Here is a 16,087-nt window from a genome sequence, read left to right as displayed (position 1 = left end):
CTATTCCCCAACAGCCACAAAGGGTCCTGGACATGACTGTGACACTCGTCCTTGGACCAATGGCGGCAGGACAGTAGCCTTCACATGGCTGTTAGGGGAATTCTCCTGGAAATAGATCCGACACGCAAAACGGAACGACGACGAGGACAATTAAACATGGCACCACCGGATGATGATCTCGAGACCGGTTAAAAAAAAAAAAAGCATTAATCGGGGTTTATTCGAGGCAACAGCATCGCTGAGCCAGATGGGCAGCTTGACCAACCCACAGCGTATATTGACAAGCGGTGATAATTTGTAGGATGAGCCTCTCCGGCTCTGTTGTGCACAAACACGTGAATTAAGTACCCGACGTATCGCTGCCCTGCTGATTTTATAGTTTTACTCAATGGTTAATATATATTTAATGATAACAACAAAGTAAAATCGAGTTTACTAACCTGTATTTGTCGCTAAATGCGAACGCACTCACAGTCCTGCCCTGCGCTGCCCCAAGTGTTGCTGTGTTCAGCGCGCATGCGCTCTGCTGTTTTTATGAAGGGCCAACAGCCCCCTCTGAAGCGTTAAAGACACAATGCACACAGGAGCCTTCCCTGAAAAATGAATAGCTTTTTAAACATTCAAACGATAAACCAATCATGGGATCCATGCAAATAGCCTATATTCATTTTATAAACAATTATCATATAGAAAAATAGCGCACAATGGACAACAGGGCCAGGGGACTACGTAGACCTACTTTTATCTATTTACGTAGACTAATCGTTCAAAAGACCTGCTGGCCTAGGCAACATACATTTTGTGTTGACAGTCTGTCCTGTTTTAGAGAGTAAAGTACCCTAAGCTGCACACATGGTAACGCTGTGTGAAATGTATACTGATTATGTGTATTGTTTACCTTTTTTGTAAGTATTGTACTGTTTTGTATAGGCTACTATATTGCATTGTGTTTTGTATACTGTTTTGTGTTGTGTTTTGTGAAAAGTGTCTCCTAGCCTCCTATGGACAAGTGTTGCAAATGATTGCTATAGGCCTATACCAAAAACAAGGTATCTTGTTTGTCCAATGCTGTTATGTCCAAACAAATCAACAAACAACAATATAAACATACTAAATAAATAATAAAACAGCTGAATCTGAAGAAATGTGGCTACTGTAAATAATAATAATAAAAGTTAAATTAGCCTACCCTTCATACAAAATAGGTCTACTTTTTTTCCCTTTCTTTCTTTCTTTCTTTCTTTCTTTCTTTCTTTCTTTCTTTCTTTCTTTCTTTTTTTACTTTTTTCCACTCGGCGCCCCATATGTGCCACTTAATTGTTAATTAGCCTATCTAAGATCTAGCCTTGTCAGCTTTGTTGGTGTAGCGGTGTAGCACTAGGACCAGGCGGACTGAGCAGCCCCTGTTCAAGCCTTTCAGAGGCAGCGGTGGTTGGACAGAGCGGCAGTGTCCGGAGAGAGCGGAGTGAGCGCGGCTCTGCATCCCTCATCCCTCCACAGGGCACGCGCTGGGCCACTCTCTACTGACACTTATTTTTTCATACAGCTACAACATGGACTGTTGTCGCTACAGTTTTAAATGAGTTTACAACTGCGATGTCTTCATCTGTGAGTGGGACTGAGGAGGTGCGCGTGTCGGCGCTGACACCCCTGAAGTTGGTGGGACTGGTGTGCGTCTTCCTTGCTCTGTGCCTGGACATCGGGGCTGTGTTGAGTCCAGCGTGGGTCACTGCAGATGACCAGTATTACCTGTCAATGTGGATGTCCTGCCGGAAGCCAGTGAGCTATGTGGAGTGGTCATGCAGCAGCACTCTGACCACGGGTGAGACTTGCGCTTCTTAAAGAATAAGGTGCATTTCATGCGTAAAAAAAGATTTAAAAAAGAAAAAAGATTTAAGACTTTTTAAATTATTATTATTTTGGTGGGAATTATGGTGGGAATTCAGTTTTGTGAAGAAATGCAGGGCCTGACCTTGCAGATATGGCAACCACATTCATATTCAAATGAAAGTGAGATAACAAAAGCTCCCAGCAGCAGAACCACTGCCTTTGTTAGTGAAACTGATAAAACAAAATCTTCTTTGCAACAGAAATGCTCCACCTTCTGCAAAGTGTAGTTTATAAATGAAAGAAGAAGTGGCACACGTTCATAAAACTCTCCAAGTTACCCTGTTCCTGTTTGGGATTCGGCATGTCCAATACGCTCTTAACAGAGAATGTGGGATTTTTTCCTCACCAGGAGCAGTCCAGCTGGGGTTTCATTCGGCCTTTTGTTGCACACAAAATGAGCCTTTGTGTGGGTAACTTCACTGGCCAAGGAGTGAGGGCAACCCAGAGCAGAGAGCTCCCCAGAGATCCAGATGCCTAAAGATTAGTTACCAGGGAAACAAGAGAAGCAGATATATCCTTTCAAAATTAAAGAAATCTCTCTAAATATTCTACACATTAAATCTCTTCTTTTCAGAACTCCGATTTTCCCCAAGTAGCCTAATTTTGAATAAAATACATATTTTTTAAATTTAACATCTAAATTGCTTCACAGCAAGAAAGTCTTCGGTTTGATCCCCGGGCCGGACAGGGCCTGTGGAGTTTGCATGTTTCCCAGGGTTCCTCTGGCTACTCCAGTCTCCCCATCACAAAAACCAGGCCAGAATGAATGAGAGTGTGAGTGAGTGGGTTGTCAGAGGGGCCAATGGCACAGATTGGCAGCCTCTCTTCCGTCAGCCTACCCCAATCCGTGGCTGTGGCTACAATTGTAGCTTAATAATAGCACCACTGAGTATGGCTATAATAATAATAATAATAATAATAATAATAATAATAATAATAATAATAATAATAATAATAATAATAATAATAATAATAACAATAATAATAATAATAATAATAATAATTATCATTATTATTATTATTATTCACGCTTTGGGTGAGTTGTGTCATGTGAAAAGCGCTATTCAAATAAGTCTCCACTCGATTCCATTTTTAACTAAAAAAGTCAGTTTATCCAACAGCAGATCATGTTTTTATTCCGTGACTGATGAATGGATATTCACTTCTGATACAGTATTGATTCCAGACTTTATGAACCATTGACTCCTAAAGATCTGACCTTATGATGTGAACATGCAGTGACCCGTACTGCTACTTTGACCTGTTTTTGTCAGTCTGACAACACATCTTCATAGTGACTGTGAGAAGTGTATGCTTGAGACACTCTGGTCTGTCTCCGTCAGCACAGACAAAGTGCACTTTGGATCCATATAAAGACACAGCGTCTCAGACTACCAGCTCTCAGCAGTAGCATACCACACTTAATGCACACAGCCAAATGCCCATTTCCTCAAGTGTGTGCTTCCCAAGCTTGATTTGAATTGTGATAATCAGTTTCCTCTCCTCATTTTAATACTCTTTCCATCACCCAGCCCCAAATTACTTTTGTGTCACACTAGCCATGACATAAATCCAATTAGTTTTAAACATCAGTCAAGCTTGTATGCTGTAAGCCACATTAAAAACAAGGGCTCATACAAACTAATGATCTGCATTAAAACAAACTTACACATAGATTGCTAACAGCAAGAGGTCAGGAATAAAAGATATACTTGACACAAGGAATGTGGCGCACCTCTGCAAGGACAGTGAGTGTTCGCATTGGGCCGGTATGATACCAGCGACAAATATGGAGGTTCAGTGTTATGCAGCCCACTTTTGAGCTATATTTATATTGCACAAATTATTAATGACTACCTTCCTACCAGTACTATCCTAGTGTAATTGGTCGGTAGCTTTTCTCAGAACATCATCACAACTTTAACTGAAAAGTGGCTAAAAACAGGGAAGGTTAAAGACAGTGTTTCAGCATCAACCAGGTTCTAGCAGGAGGATAATGACGCACACACGGACTGTGAAGCAACCTGATTGTAGTAATGTTGGTCTAGTGGAGTGGTCTTGTTTGATGTCTCAAAACCTTCATTGCTTTACAGATTTACCCCCTCATCGGCTTCACTTTGAATCAGTAGAAGACTGCAGGCTCTTCTCTGACACAGATCCTGCTTCATTGTTTCAGTCAAAAAACAGTAAATTGAAGCCTAGAGGAGTTTTTGATTAACAGTTTGTGCAGCAGCCGCCCGCATGGACACAGGGAGCCCTAATTAATGCTCTGATTGAATCTTGTGTACTTGTATATCTCATTTTTCCATCTGTCATCCTGCAGGCTCCAGATTAATAGTTTGGCACTTCCTGCTCTATCAAGCCTTTAAGCACTAAGAGTTTTGGCTGTGCTTGTTGTGGCTTCAAGAGCCTGCTCCAACTCAGTGAGATGATATGACTGTATCCCGTTGTGTCATGAGAGCAGAGATAAGCGTGCACTGACCCAGAGTTGCACATAGGACAGGACGAGCGCCGGTCAAAGACTGAGAGGCCAGCAGCAGACTGAAGGGTCAGCTCTTGTGTTTCTTAAACTGAGGAATGAGCGCTCTGCTTTTCGTGGGATCTTTCCAACTTCCTGTGGTGACAAGACCCATTTTTAAACTCCAACCCCTGACCCATATTTGGTCAAAAAGTAGTACATGTTTGCTTATATTTGAGCAGCCTGGCCTCTAATTTCTCCAACACGAATGGGAACTGTTTTAGTAAGCTTAGGTTCTGCCAAAGCCTTCAAGATAATATTCTTGGCAAAGTGCAAGTCATGTTGATGTCCATGTATCCAACACACAACATGTATTTCTATAAATAGCAAAAACAAATATTGCTATTGCAAATTGGTTCCTTGAGTCTAATATCCTCTGTCTGTTTACACAGAACAGCAAAGTTATAGAAAAATACTACAGTCTCAATGTATGTCTCAGAAGACATAACAATACTGTGCTGAGTTAAACAAAATACATTTAACATGTACATCTTAATCAGATCATATGATTATTGTGCCTTCTTTTTCAAGGTACACCAGCACATTTTCGAATAAATGTGTATCCCCAGTTGGGTGTTTTAAGAGGAAATCTGAAAGAAATGCTGAGGCGCCGCTGAGCTTGCAACAAAACAAGTGTGCTGGATACTCATTATCTGAGTCGCATCGCAGAATCTCTTGGCTTTTTCTGCTGCAGTGGGATCCGTTACGCTTCTGTGTTTGTTGATGGTTCTTGCTCATCCAGAAACTGTGCTCAGTTAATCTATACAACTCTGTGGATCTTCTGCCACAGGCCATAGGACCCCGGGGCCTTAATCAAACCATTACAGCTTTTCTAATATGCACATTGAAGGGGATGTTGAGTGTACTCTATGCGTAGGGTGGCAAAATTTCGGGAATTTTAGAAGTCAGAAATCTTACATGGGAATTCTAGGCATTAATGGAAATAAACAGGGAATTTGTCCTGTCAATGCTTTAATTGTATGGCCAATACTACAATAATACAATAATAAAGAAGGGCTTTTTTGAGAGGAAATAGACTCATTGCGTGTGGACACAGACAATTGATTAGCGAAAATATAATGTTTAAGCATTTTTACTAGTTTTACATTTAAAAAAAAAAAAAAATTTAAGCTAAAGCTGCCATTGAAACTTTTTGGAAAAAATATTCTGGGAATTTGTTGCCCCTGTGCAACCCTACTCTTGCGACAGTATCATGCTGTAATTCTCAAATGTTGACACACCTTTTACAAACCAAATATAACCAGGGCAGGCTGGAAGTAGAAAAACAACTTCAAAATCAGAATGAACCTGGTACCAAAGATATGAGACCCTCTGAACTGCTACTAAAATTATACCTTTCAAATGTTGTATGTATTCCCATTGTGCTTTATCCTAGCTTCACCTTCTAGTTCCCTGACATCAGACTGGACACAATTCTCAGAAGTCACCTCTTTTTATAGGCACCTGTCATCTGCTATCTCAGTGTGATTTCATGCCTCTTTCCCCTGGTCCCCCTGTGCCCCTCTGTCTGTCCTTGTGTGTTGTCTCAGACTGGCACATCGCCACACTGGCCCTTCTGTTGGGAGGAGCGGCACTCACCCAACTCGCCTTCCTTGTTGCCCTGGTCTCACTGTGTGTCGGGTCCCGGAGTCGCTGCTACAAGCCTGTTGCCATCATGCTGTTCTCAGCAGGTAAGCTGGGATTGCTAAAAAACAAAAGTAGCACATAGCATCATCAATCTGGTGTAGTGACAGTATGAGAAGTCCTAATACAAATCTTGATGCAGTTTAGCCTACATTGGTTTGTCTGTTGGATGAAGCCACACCTCTAACCTAACAGAGTTGCAGTTTTAGATTTGCCACACAGCCTGTGCAGCTTGGCCAAAGTCAAGTCAAATTCTTATACTTGACATGTTTTCACACTCACTATTTGAGAATAGCAAAAAAAAATCTATTTTGCGCAGAAATACTATTCACCTACTGATGTGATGTCACGTTAACATTGCAAATCTTTCCTCTCTGTCTTACAGTGGTGCTTCAGGTGTGCAGTTTGGTCCTATTCCCAATCAAGTTTATTGAGACTGTGAGCTTGAGAGTTTACCATGAGTTCAATTGGGGCTATGGTCTTGCTTGGGGTTCCACCATCTTCTCATTTGGAGGTGCGATCCTGTACTGCCTCAACCCTAAGAATTATGAAGACTATTATTAAAAGTCAAGACAGACTGAGATGTTTTCTGTCAAATGGACAACGGCATCAGAATCTGAACCCCAAGGCTTCAGAGTGGAAGTTGCTTCATTAAATCTGCATTTTGTGGAAACAGTTTAGGTATAAGGAAATTATACAAATAATATCCCTGACCCAAACACTGGTAAAGTGTAAGAACAGATATACTGATTAAATATATTCACAAAGGAGAAAAACAAAAGCACATTGCATCTTTGCAGTTTGCAAAACATGCATCTCAACTACGTCTGGAATGAAGACTTTTGATAAAGCACAACTCATGCATTGCAGCATAAAATGCATGTAGTCTTATCAGGTTTTTTTTTTTAAAAACATGAAATATACATTTCTTATACATTCTCCAAGTTATGTTCAGATAAAGTGTATAAATGTATCAAATGTAAACCTCAGTATATACAAAATGCAATTATTTGTTGGATATATTATGCTGAAAGTGTTGTAGACATCATTTAGCCCATTTTCAAGAAGAAAAATAAGACAAAATCAAGGTCTTGCATGTGCATGTCTGCATGACAACTCACCATGTGCTGTCATGCTCCCCATGTGACCCATCATCAGTCAACAGCACACAGTAAACATCACCTTGTTAGATAATGTTAATTTCTATTTCTATAGCTTTTGTACAAGTTATTTTAGTAATGTGAAGGTTTTTTTTTAGAAATCAGTGTCAATCTAATGTAGTGTGAGCATCCAGTTGAAAACGTATTTTATGGTAGCACAACAGGCAGTTGTAACTGTCTACTTTGTTGTTTGAAATGCCTCCTAAATGTACCACCACACTGTTTCTGAATACCACTGGTTTATTTCTAAAAGAATAAAAAAAACACTGGAAAGACTGTACTATTCTTCACAAGAGATGTTCATAAATTAGGACATTAACAGTGCCTATGTGTGTGTGATCAAGCCACTTAAAATCAGCTTTTATTAAGTACAGCAAGTTGAGGCATTTGCACAAGAAGACATCTTCCACATTATACATATCATATGCACAAAAGTATACAGAATACTTATATGCATGTCTTTTAGTGTTCTTAGTTCTCCTTTCAGTGAAACAGGCTCGAATAAAGAGCCAGATACAGTGTACAGTCTACGTTTCGCATTATTTCAGAATATACCATTGCTTTTATTGTTTCACGGTGAAAGAGGATACAGTTCCCCTGTTTAATGAGGAAGTGCCTCTGGTCTGAGTTCAGGAATGGGCACAGTTGTGTAAACAGGGCAGTCTCTCATTCTGCCTGGAATGTTCTGCAGGTAAACCGGAGCAGTTTGCCTCCCGTTCACAGCCACTCACACATTTGCTCATTTACAGCATACTCTGATCATCATTGAAAACCAGGGTGAAAGTGCACAAGTCTACAGGCAGCAGGACATGTGGACAGGAGTTGTTTTTTTCAGCAGGTTGTTAGGGTTTTTCTGATCACTGGGGGGGAATGCCTGTGGATAAATCCATGTGTCCTTTGAGAAGCAGATTCAGGAAGGACAGAAGCCGACAGTATCCAAGGCTTATCATAACGAAGCAAAAGCAGAGGTCGAAGCTCAGGTGTAGCGGGGCATCTCACACTGTTCACAGCGATTAAGAGCAGGATGGTTCAGAAAAGTGCAACTTTCACAGTTCCAATGAGCTCCTTCAAAGTCTTCATCCCTCGGAGGCGGCGGTGCTGGCTTAGAGGCCTGCTCTTCTTCTAAAAAAAGATTAAGGAGCAACTTGTTTATAATTTTACAATAAAACATTGTTGTTTTGTTTCTTACTACTGTTAACTTCAAACAAGGCAGTAGTGCAAGACCAATAATGTAATCAAAATGGGACAATATTAAACACAAGTACAATGAAGAATGATGACTAAAGCTAGGAATAGTAAAAATGTGACATTATTTGCTGTGAATTAATTAATAAATCATTCTGGTAATACACAATTCTCAAATACACATCTTACCTTTTTTGTAAGGTTTGGGCAGCACAGCTGGACCAGGCTGGATATTTTCGTAGAAGCTGGTCATTACATTTGGATCAAACTTTCCTGTTGAAAAAAAGATAAATCAGACAAATCTGGAATACAATTCCAACAAGCTTATTCTTGTGTTATCATAATGAAGTTGCAGAAAAATAAGTTCACAAATGTTCATATTTGTGGTGTTAAAAATAACTCTTTATCATTTCCTGGTTGGAGAAATGTTCTTTCTTGCCGTGTTTCGTGCGTGCCTGCCGTAAAACCCGTGGGGGAGGCCTCCTGATTATTAATATTTTGGGGCGTTTCATTCAAATAACGCTAGGATTTCTCCGTGGCATTTACCATCAGCTGCTTTTGGGTACGGAAAGATCTGAGCAGGAAGCACGGGTTCATAAATGCCACGCACACTCTGGCATATATCGCAAATACACCTCCGCATACACCATTTTTTACGCAATAAGGGCGCAATGAGGGCCATTGTTTGTAAAAAAGCGCAACAAGTCTGTCAATGACCTCTCCTCCTCCCTCCCTCTCCCTCTGTCCTTCATATACAATGCTGTGAAAATGTACAGGAGCTGAGACAAGTTGGTGCGTACCTGTCTGGTCTTTATGCGTGCCCTCAGTCATGCAAAAAGACCAAAGATGTTGTTAGCATTTGGCCTCTCCCAACGTATTCCTATAGCTCCAAACGGGGTGAAGTTGGAAGCTAACACGCTCCTCCACGGGCACAAAGACCAGACCGGCACGTACCAACACGTCTAAGCTTAGGTAAGAACATATCTCAGTATGGAAGAACTGTGTGCCCTCAGTCATGCAAAAAGACCAAAGATGTTTTTAGTATTAGCCTCTCCCAGTATATTCCTATAGCTCCAAACGAGGTGAAGTTAGAAGCAACCATGCTCTTCCACGGGCACGCACACAGACCATACAGGTACATATCAACTCGTCAAAGCTCAGGTAAGAACATATCTCCGTATGGAAAAACTGTGAACTATTCATTTAAGGTCACACCACAGCATCTCAATTGGACAGAAGTCCGGACCTGGCCACACAAAAACGTTTATTTTGTTCTTTTTGAGTCATTGAGAAGTGGATTTGCTTGAATGTTTTTAGAATTCTTATTCCATCAATGACAGCAAGTTGTCCAGATCCTGAAGCAGCAATGCAGCCTCAAACCATCACACTGCCACCTCCATGTTTGACTAATGGCATGGAGTTATTTTAATGAAATGCTGTGTTGATTTTACGCCAGATGTAACAGTCAAAAAGTTCACCTTTTGTCTCATCAGTCCACAGAGCATTTCTCCAAAAGTCTTGGGACTCATCAAGATGTTTTTTCCCCAAACGTGAAACAAGCTTTTCTGTTCTTGTTTGTCAGCAGTGTTTTTTGCCTTGGAAGTCTTATGGATGCCATTCTTGCTTAGTGTACAGTTGAGTCATGAAAACTGATCTTGACTGAGGCCAGTCAAGCCTGCAGTTCTTTAGATGCCGTTCTGGGTTCTTTGGTGATCTCCTGTGAGTCGTCCTTGCACTCATGGGAGTCATTTCATGGCGGTATAGGTTTTTCTTATGAGATTTTGTAGCCTACTATATATGCTTGACAGGTCCGACGGTGACAATGTTTTTGATTCAGGCTTGAGAATGGCCAATGAAAAATAAAAAAAATAAACATTTGGGTTAATCACAACTAATGACAACAGGGCCACACATTTTTTGATTTTTCTTTCCCGCAATAAATATAATATTAATTTGGAAACTGCATTTAGTATTGACTGAGAATGTCTTAAAAGTGATATCAAAATTGACTTGATGAGAATAATCAGTGATATATATTAAACAAATTATGAGATCTGGAAGGGGGGCAGATTTTTTTTCACGGCACTGTGTTTTCCAAGTTAAAGTACTCTCTTTGTCTACGGTGTGAGCATGCATCATATGTTCTCTTTTTACATCGCGGCATTAAAAGGCTGTCTAGTTTAGAAAAGCAAGTAGAAAGCAAAAGGGGATTGCTAAGACACCGCGGTCACAAACAGAACGAAGCGCTGCGTTTGTAATATAATGAAGGCTTGATTTTCAATCCAACAGAATGAAGGACGGCCCTCAAAATGTTGCGTCACGGCTAAAAATATTCCGTAAATGACTGATAACTTTCAGTCAATGTAACCTCTAGTAGGAAAGGGTTTATGTTTACAGCAAATACTATACCTCTGGATTGAAGTAAATCTGTTTCCTTTAAGGTACAGTCAATATCAATCTGAAGCTTTCTATTCAATGTCCGTAGTCGGGTCATCTCTTCGGGCTGTAGGAAACCATAAACAAGCACAACACTTAGATTCAGAATAATAAATCATAGTAATAAGTCAAATGATATTCTGATCATGTCAAAAACATTTTTATTATTATTATTTTTTAATTAAATTTTCAACTCCAATGTGTGTGTAGTGTACATGAAGAAGTTCTTACTCTTGGAATAAAGCTGGTGGAGTTGACACGTCGAAAGCGCCTTTGAAGAGCATCATATTCCATGTTGTTGACATCAGCCTTCAGTTGTTCGAGTTTCTGTCTTTCAGTCAGCAGCTCCTTCATTAGGCGCTCCATTCTGGCTCGTTGGTGAAGTAGCAGAGCTGGGAGGTTTATAAGCTATATTCTTAAACAATTCTTCAACTATATCCACTTTGTGCAATACAATAACGACAACAACAATACAGTTTCAATTAATGCAAGTGGTCGGTACCTTGAGTGTAGGCATAGTCGTCTGACCCTGAGCTTGAGCGCCGTGGCATGTGCTGAAACTGGCTGGTGGCAGTCCCAGGTAGAGCAGAGATTGGAAGGATTGGTGGAGGAGCATTACTGTTCTCCCCTTGATCCACTATATTGAGAAGAGACTCTGCTTCAGCCACAGGAGGAGAACCAGGGGGCTTCTGAGCCTGGCCTCCCGGAGAAACTTTTATTTTAAAGGTATATGCCGACTGAGCCGGCTGAGGTGAGGACGCAGGCCGAGGCCTCGCAGGCATGTACATTCCTGGGTGAAACTGTGCAGGTGTAGCAGGTCCAGTCATAGAGATGCCCCTTGAAGGGGAGCTAGGCGAAGGGCTGGTAGCCATATAATGCCCCCCCTGGGGGTGTGGGGTATGCACAGGAGAGTTGCTGCGTGGCCTTGGACCTTCAAGGGTAATCTCAATCTGGTTCTTGATAGAGCTTTTTGGGTGGAACGGCCTATAAACAGAGGTCTGTTGTGGGGGTTGTTGCTGGTGATGATAGGGCATGCTGGGAAGAGTTGGGGAGGTAATAGGTAAGAAAACATACTGCTGGTGTTGGGCGTGGGGCTGAGGCTGGACCTGATGCTGAGGAGAGCTATAGGGAGAGCCATATGTTGGGGTGCTGTAAGGAGATTGCTGATGTTGGTAGACTGGCGCTCCTGATGAGGACCAAGGAGCTGGCTGTGGGCTTTGTGAGGGAGAAGGACGAATATATAAGTTGGTGTTGCTACTACTGTTATAATGACCCTGGGGTATTTGTAAAGCTTGGGGAACAGTGGGTATAGTCTGTGACAGCGTGACAGTTATAGGGTTCATATTATAACGTGGAACAGGTGAATAAGTAGGTGACATGCCCTGCATTGGCGGTGGCGTTGGAGTGCTTGCTGATCTACTTTGGTCATTTATAAAAAATGGATTGTAGCCAGGAGAAGGAGCCATTGTAGCAGGAGCAGACAGTGGTTCAGGGTAACTGGGCCGCTGTGGGTCAATATGACTGTCACTGGTGCTGTGCACAAGGGAGCGCCCCACTCCTGCTGTTCCTCCATTTGACTTAGTAGCCTCATTTCCAGGATACAGGCTAATCTGAAGCATGTGGTTGCGGCTCAGTAGGGCCTCCTCTGGACTATGATGAAACTCGCCATAAAGATACCTATTACTTTCTTTGGCCAGCAGATGGCAGCATAAATCCAAGTTATTGTTGTTCTGAAACAGAATAAGGTTTCAATCAGATAAATAACACATAGCAAAAGGGCTAAGACTGCAGTATGCACTTAAGCTGTTGAGAAAGAGGAAAGGGCAAAGACTAAAGACAATGCAAAAATCGCCTAGCAAAAGAGTGCAACTCATATACACCCATTAAGTTAAAGAACATAATACTGTGCAGCCTGTTTACAATAATCATCAGAGGATTGTACTGTGCTTTACCCGGAGAAGGCACTGGGACACCACTCCTTCAGGAATCTCTGGAAACCGCTGCTTGAGATCCTGCAGGATATGAAAGTCGAGCTGAGAGCCTCCCTGCGCCATCCCGAAGCAACACTCAAGAGTGAACGAGCCCGAAGCTGCAGAGGCTGATCTCACCTCATCCCCTTGACATACACAATATCAAACATGAATTAACATGTGTGGGTAAAAAAACACCTCTGTGCTCATCATCAGCTTTTTGAACACGAAAAGTCAGTAACAGTAAACTGAACCAATAAAACAGCTAGACTATATGTATATAGACTCATTCGAAGAAAGGCAGTCTCTTACAACAAATCGAAGCTACGGATATAAGAATAAGCAGCGAGCATATAGCTCGGTGTTGTCTGTTTAGCCGTACTGTCAGCTGCACCAAGCAACGACGACATACCTCCACACGGGCTTACTCATAACTTGTCACTATCAGCTAACTGTGCATGTCAAATTGTCGTGACAAATCTGTGAGGGAATATCATTCATAAACATAATGTATTGTGATAAAGCAACACTATTTACAATTCAGTGATTAAAACAACGGCGTGCTAAACAAGACTGACTGGTTATTAGCTTAGATACTCCACGGTCAGCTGTCAGAAGCACGGGTGTAGTTGGATTAGCGAGCTAACGCTAACAAGGCTATATGCTAACAAGCGTCTTCAGTATACCTTACCATGTGTTAGGAGTTTCTTTCCTGTCTCGACACATTGTCCAACCCGAGTGGTGATGCGGAGAAGATTCAGATAATGGAAGACAAATGTTTATGATTTATCACCTCGTACTTTCGCATTCCAGTTTCAGGGCCCAGTCGCTGAGGAGCAATACCACGGGTATCGCGAGAGTTCAGAATTGGCAACACCAGGAAGTAGTTCAACTTGTGCCTTAAATGTATTTCGCCGAAATCAGTCGTACAATCCAACAAATTTCTGATGTTATTAATGCAATCCCCACAAACTATTATATACACTCTAAAAGGTTTTCCACGCAACTTGTCCCTCATGTGCCTTATTGACTTGTCCAGGACTTCCCCTTTGTAGACAAGACGTTTCTCAAAACACTGCTAACCAATGCACACTTCCCCTTATCTCTTAGACGATTCAGAGGTTCACCAGTCAAAATGTTAAAAATATTATATGCAATTATCTTAATTTTCCTTTTCCACCTAAAGTGCATTTTAAAACTATAAACAATATTTATCCCTGTAAAGATTTTTTACACTCCAATGTGTTTTTTGTACTAACAACATAGAAACTGAAGAACACGTATCATTAGTTGAAAATAAAGTAAAGTTTAAAATATTTAGAAATAATGTTGACTTATACTGATTTTGGAGCACAAGAATAAACAATTTACAGTTAATTCTCTTATCAATATGGCAGAATTATTTGTGCACAAATTTGGTGACACTAAACCTTTTATTGTGTATCTAAAATAACTAAACATTAATGTTGTTGGCTTTTATAATGAATACAAATTGTAATGTTCTTTATTTTTTCATTTCTATGAAATTCATGCTCAATTGTTGTTTGAAAAGTGGCTGTAAGCTTAATTTGTTAAATTAAATAAATAAAAAGATTAAAAGTAAATCCATAAAGTGGTTAGGTGCTGTAGCATTGGGTTACAGTTGAGCAGCTGAGCCATAGTGAATAAAATATTTGATGAAGTTTTTCAGGGAAAGATCCTGTAGGCTATACTTTGTTTCAGATAAAATGCTATTGTGCCTCTTTTTTTTTTTTACCTTCTTTTTGTTTGAATCGTCCACAAGTGTCTCTTTTGATGCTGAAGGTTGCAGAGAGTAACCACAGTTTGAGATCTATTAGGGTAGAAAGTGCGATTATTAAGCCTCTAAAGAACAGCAGTCTTGATGCCGCAGTACTGAACAACTACTGGCCCATATCAAGCCTGCCATTCTTTGGTAAAGTCTCGTCTTAAGACCCACTTCTAGTTGTGGGGTCCTTTGTGTCTTTTATTTCAGTTTTTTATTATCATTATTTTAATTGTCTTGAATTGCATTGACTTTTAATTGGAGTGTGTTGGATTTTACTTGCTACTTTTTTTTTACCTATTGATTGTTTTTTTGTTGAGTGTTGGTTCGGTTTCACTTGATTTATTTATTTATTTTTTACTCTTTTTTTCACTCTTTTCATGTGCACTTTGGACATTTCTGTGTATAAAATTTGCTATAGATATAAAGTGAATTTGATTGGAACCTTTCAACTAATTTGTCAGGAAAACAAAGGGAATCATCTTTCGTGAGTTTTGCTGTTTATTTATTTCTTGTCCTAAGGTAGGCTAGTGATATGGTAGCCTTTTTAGTGGCCTGTGTACCATAACTGTATAAACCAAGCTGTCAAGAGGAACAGCAGACTGTACCTCTATACAAAATCATTCCTTGGGAGTCCAGCAGCTGAGCACAGAGCCCAGCCTGACTCAGGTCGGGCTGTCCTTACTGTGTTGATTAGTTGCCACAGCTGTGGTGCTATTTTAGTCTTCCCCTTGTTGTCCATGATGCCCTGCAGAGCCTCAACTGATGCCCCTGACAAAACCAGGTCAATGTTTCTCTAATTATTATAGATAGTGTAAAATGTGATAAAATGTTGCATTTATTGCCAATGGGCCTTTGTGAATCCGAATGTGTACTTTATAATGTGGGATTTAGGTAAATTAAACACATTGAAGGCTTTGATCACAATGGCACACAGCCTTGGATGATGCTTTGTTTGCTATATTAACTTCAAAAACATTCAGCTATTCACAATCAAACACACACTGAGTGTTGTCAGACACCGGGGGCAAGGCAGATTAAGTGTCTTGCCCAGAGAAACAACATCCTATATGGGAGCAGATATTTCACCACTAACATTCTGGAATAGGCTATGGACAAATCTCTCTAATGTGTCACATTCACTGAAAGCTTTTTTTTTTTTTTTGCTGGCAACAACCGACATTTCGTTTTTCACAGTTGTGTGATTTTTTTGCTGCCATTGCATGATCAAGAGCAGGTTACACAGTGAAAAGCTGATCCGTGTCCTTATTAATTCAAACTACAGCACAAACCACTCGGCCACAGCAGGCGTTTTATTGTATTTTATTAAGCCAATTGTAAGTTTAAAACAAAAGTCAAACTTGATCAGCAACATATTTTGTTTGCATTTGCTTGCATTAGGCCTGTTACCATGCTCAAACAAGAACGCAAGATTGTAGTTGCTCAGGCTGGAAAAGTAAAGTGAAGATCCCCATGGTGTTAGAAACAAGCTAAATGTTGT

General features: G+C 40.6%; 2 protein-coding genes across 4 annotated transcripts; one reads left to right on the top strand and one right to left on the bottom strand.

Annotated features, from left to right (window-relative positions):
- The first annotated feature begins 59 nt into the window (after positions 1 to 59).
- Positions 60 to 6,797, top strand: tmem47 (transmembrane protein 47). 2 transcript variants are annotated; one of them, XM_079575049.1, is made up of 4 exons: positions 60 to 187; positions 1,547 to 1,822; positions 5,959 to 6,099; positions 6,438 to 6,797. In XM_079575049.1, the coding sequence occupies exons 1-4, from the start codon at positions 85 to 87 to the stop codon at positions 6,614 to 6,616; spliced, it is 699 nt and encodes a 232-aa protein (XP_079431175.1). In that variant the 5' UTR covers positions 60 to 84; the 3' UTR covers positions 6,617 to 6,797. The 2 variants fall into 2 exon arrangements, with proteins under 2 accessions (XP_079431175.1, XP_079431176.1); XM_079575050.1 differs by lacking the exon at positions 60 to 187 and having other exon boundaries at positions 1,442 to 1,822.
- A 711-nt stretch (positions 6,798 to 7,508) lies between these two features.
- Positions 7,509 to 13,695, bottom strand: tab3 (TGF-beta activated kinase 1 (MAP3K7) binding protein 3). 2 transcript variants are annotated; one of them, XM_079575047.1, is made up of 7 exons: positions 13,597 to 13,695; positions 12,786 to 12,949; positions 11,336 to 12,563; positions 11,065 to 11,225; positions 10,807 to 10,900; positions 8,587 to 8,670; positions 7,509 to 8,334 (listed from the first exon to the last, which is right to left on the bottom strand). In XM_079575047.1, exons 2-7 carry the CDS (start codon positions 12,885 to 12,887, stop codon positions 8,189 to 8,191), a joined length of 1,815 nt encoding a protein of 604 aa, XP_079431173.1. In that variant the 5' UTR covers positions 12,888 to 12,949; positions 13,597 to 13,695; the 3' UTR covers positions 7,509 to 8,188. The 2 variants fall into 2 exon arrangements, with proteins under 2 accessions (XP_079431173.1, XP_079431172.1); XM_079575046.1 differs by having other exon boundaries at positions 7,510 to 8,334; positions 13,495 to 13,681.
- Positions 13,696 to 16,087: the final 2,392 nt, after the last annotated feature.

Source organism: Gobius niger (assembly GCF_951799975.1).
Source record: "Gobius niger genome assembly, chromosome: 17".
Classification (NCBI taxonomy): domain Eukaryota; kingdom Metazoa; phylum Chordata; class Actinopteri; order Gobiiformes; family Gobiidae; genus Gobius; species Gobius niger.
Note: the sequence above shows the minus strand (reverse complement) of the source record. Positions and strands in the feature narration are given on the sequence as shown.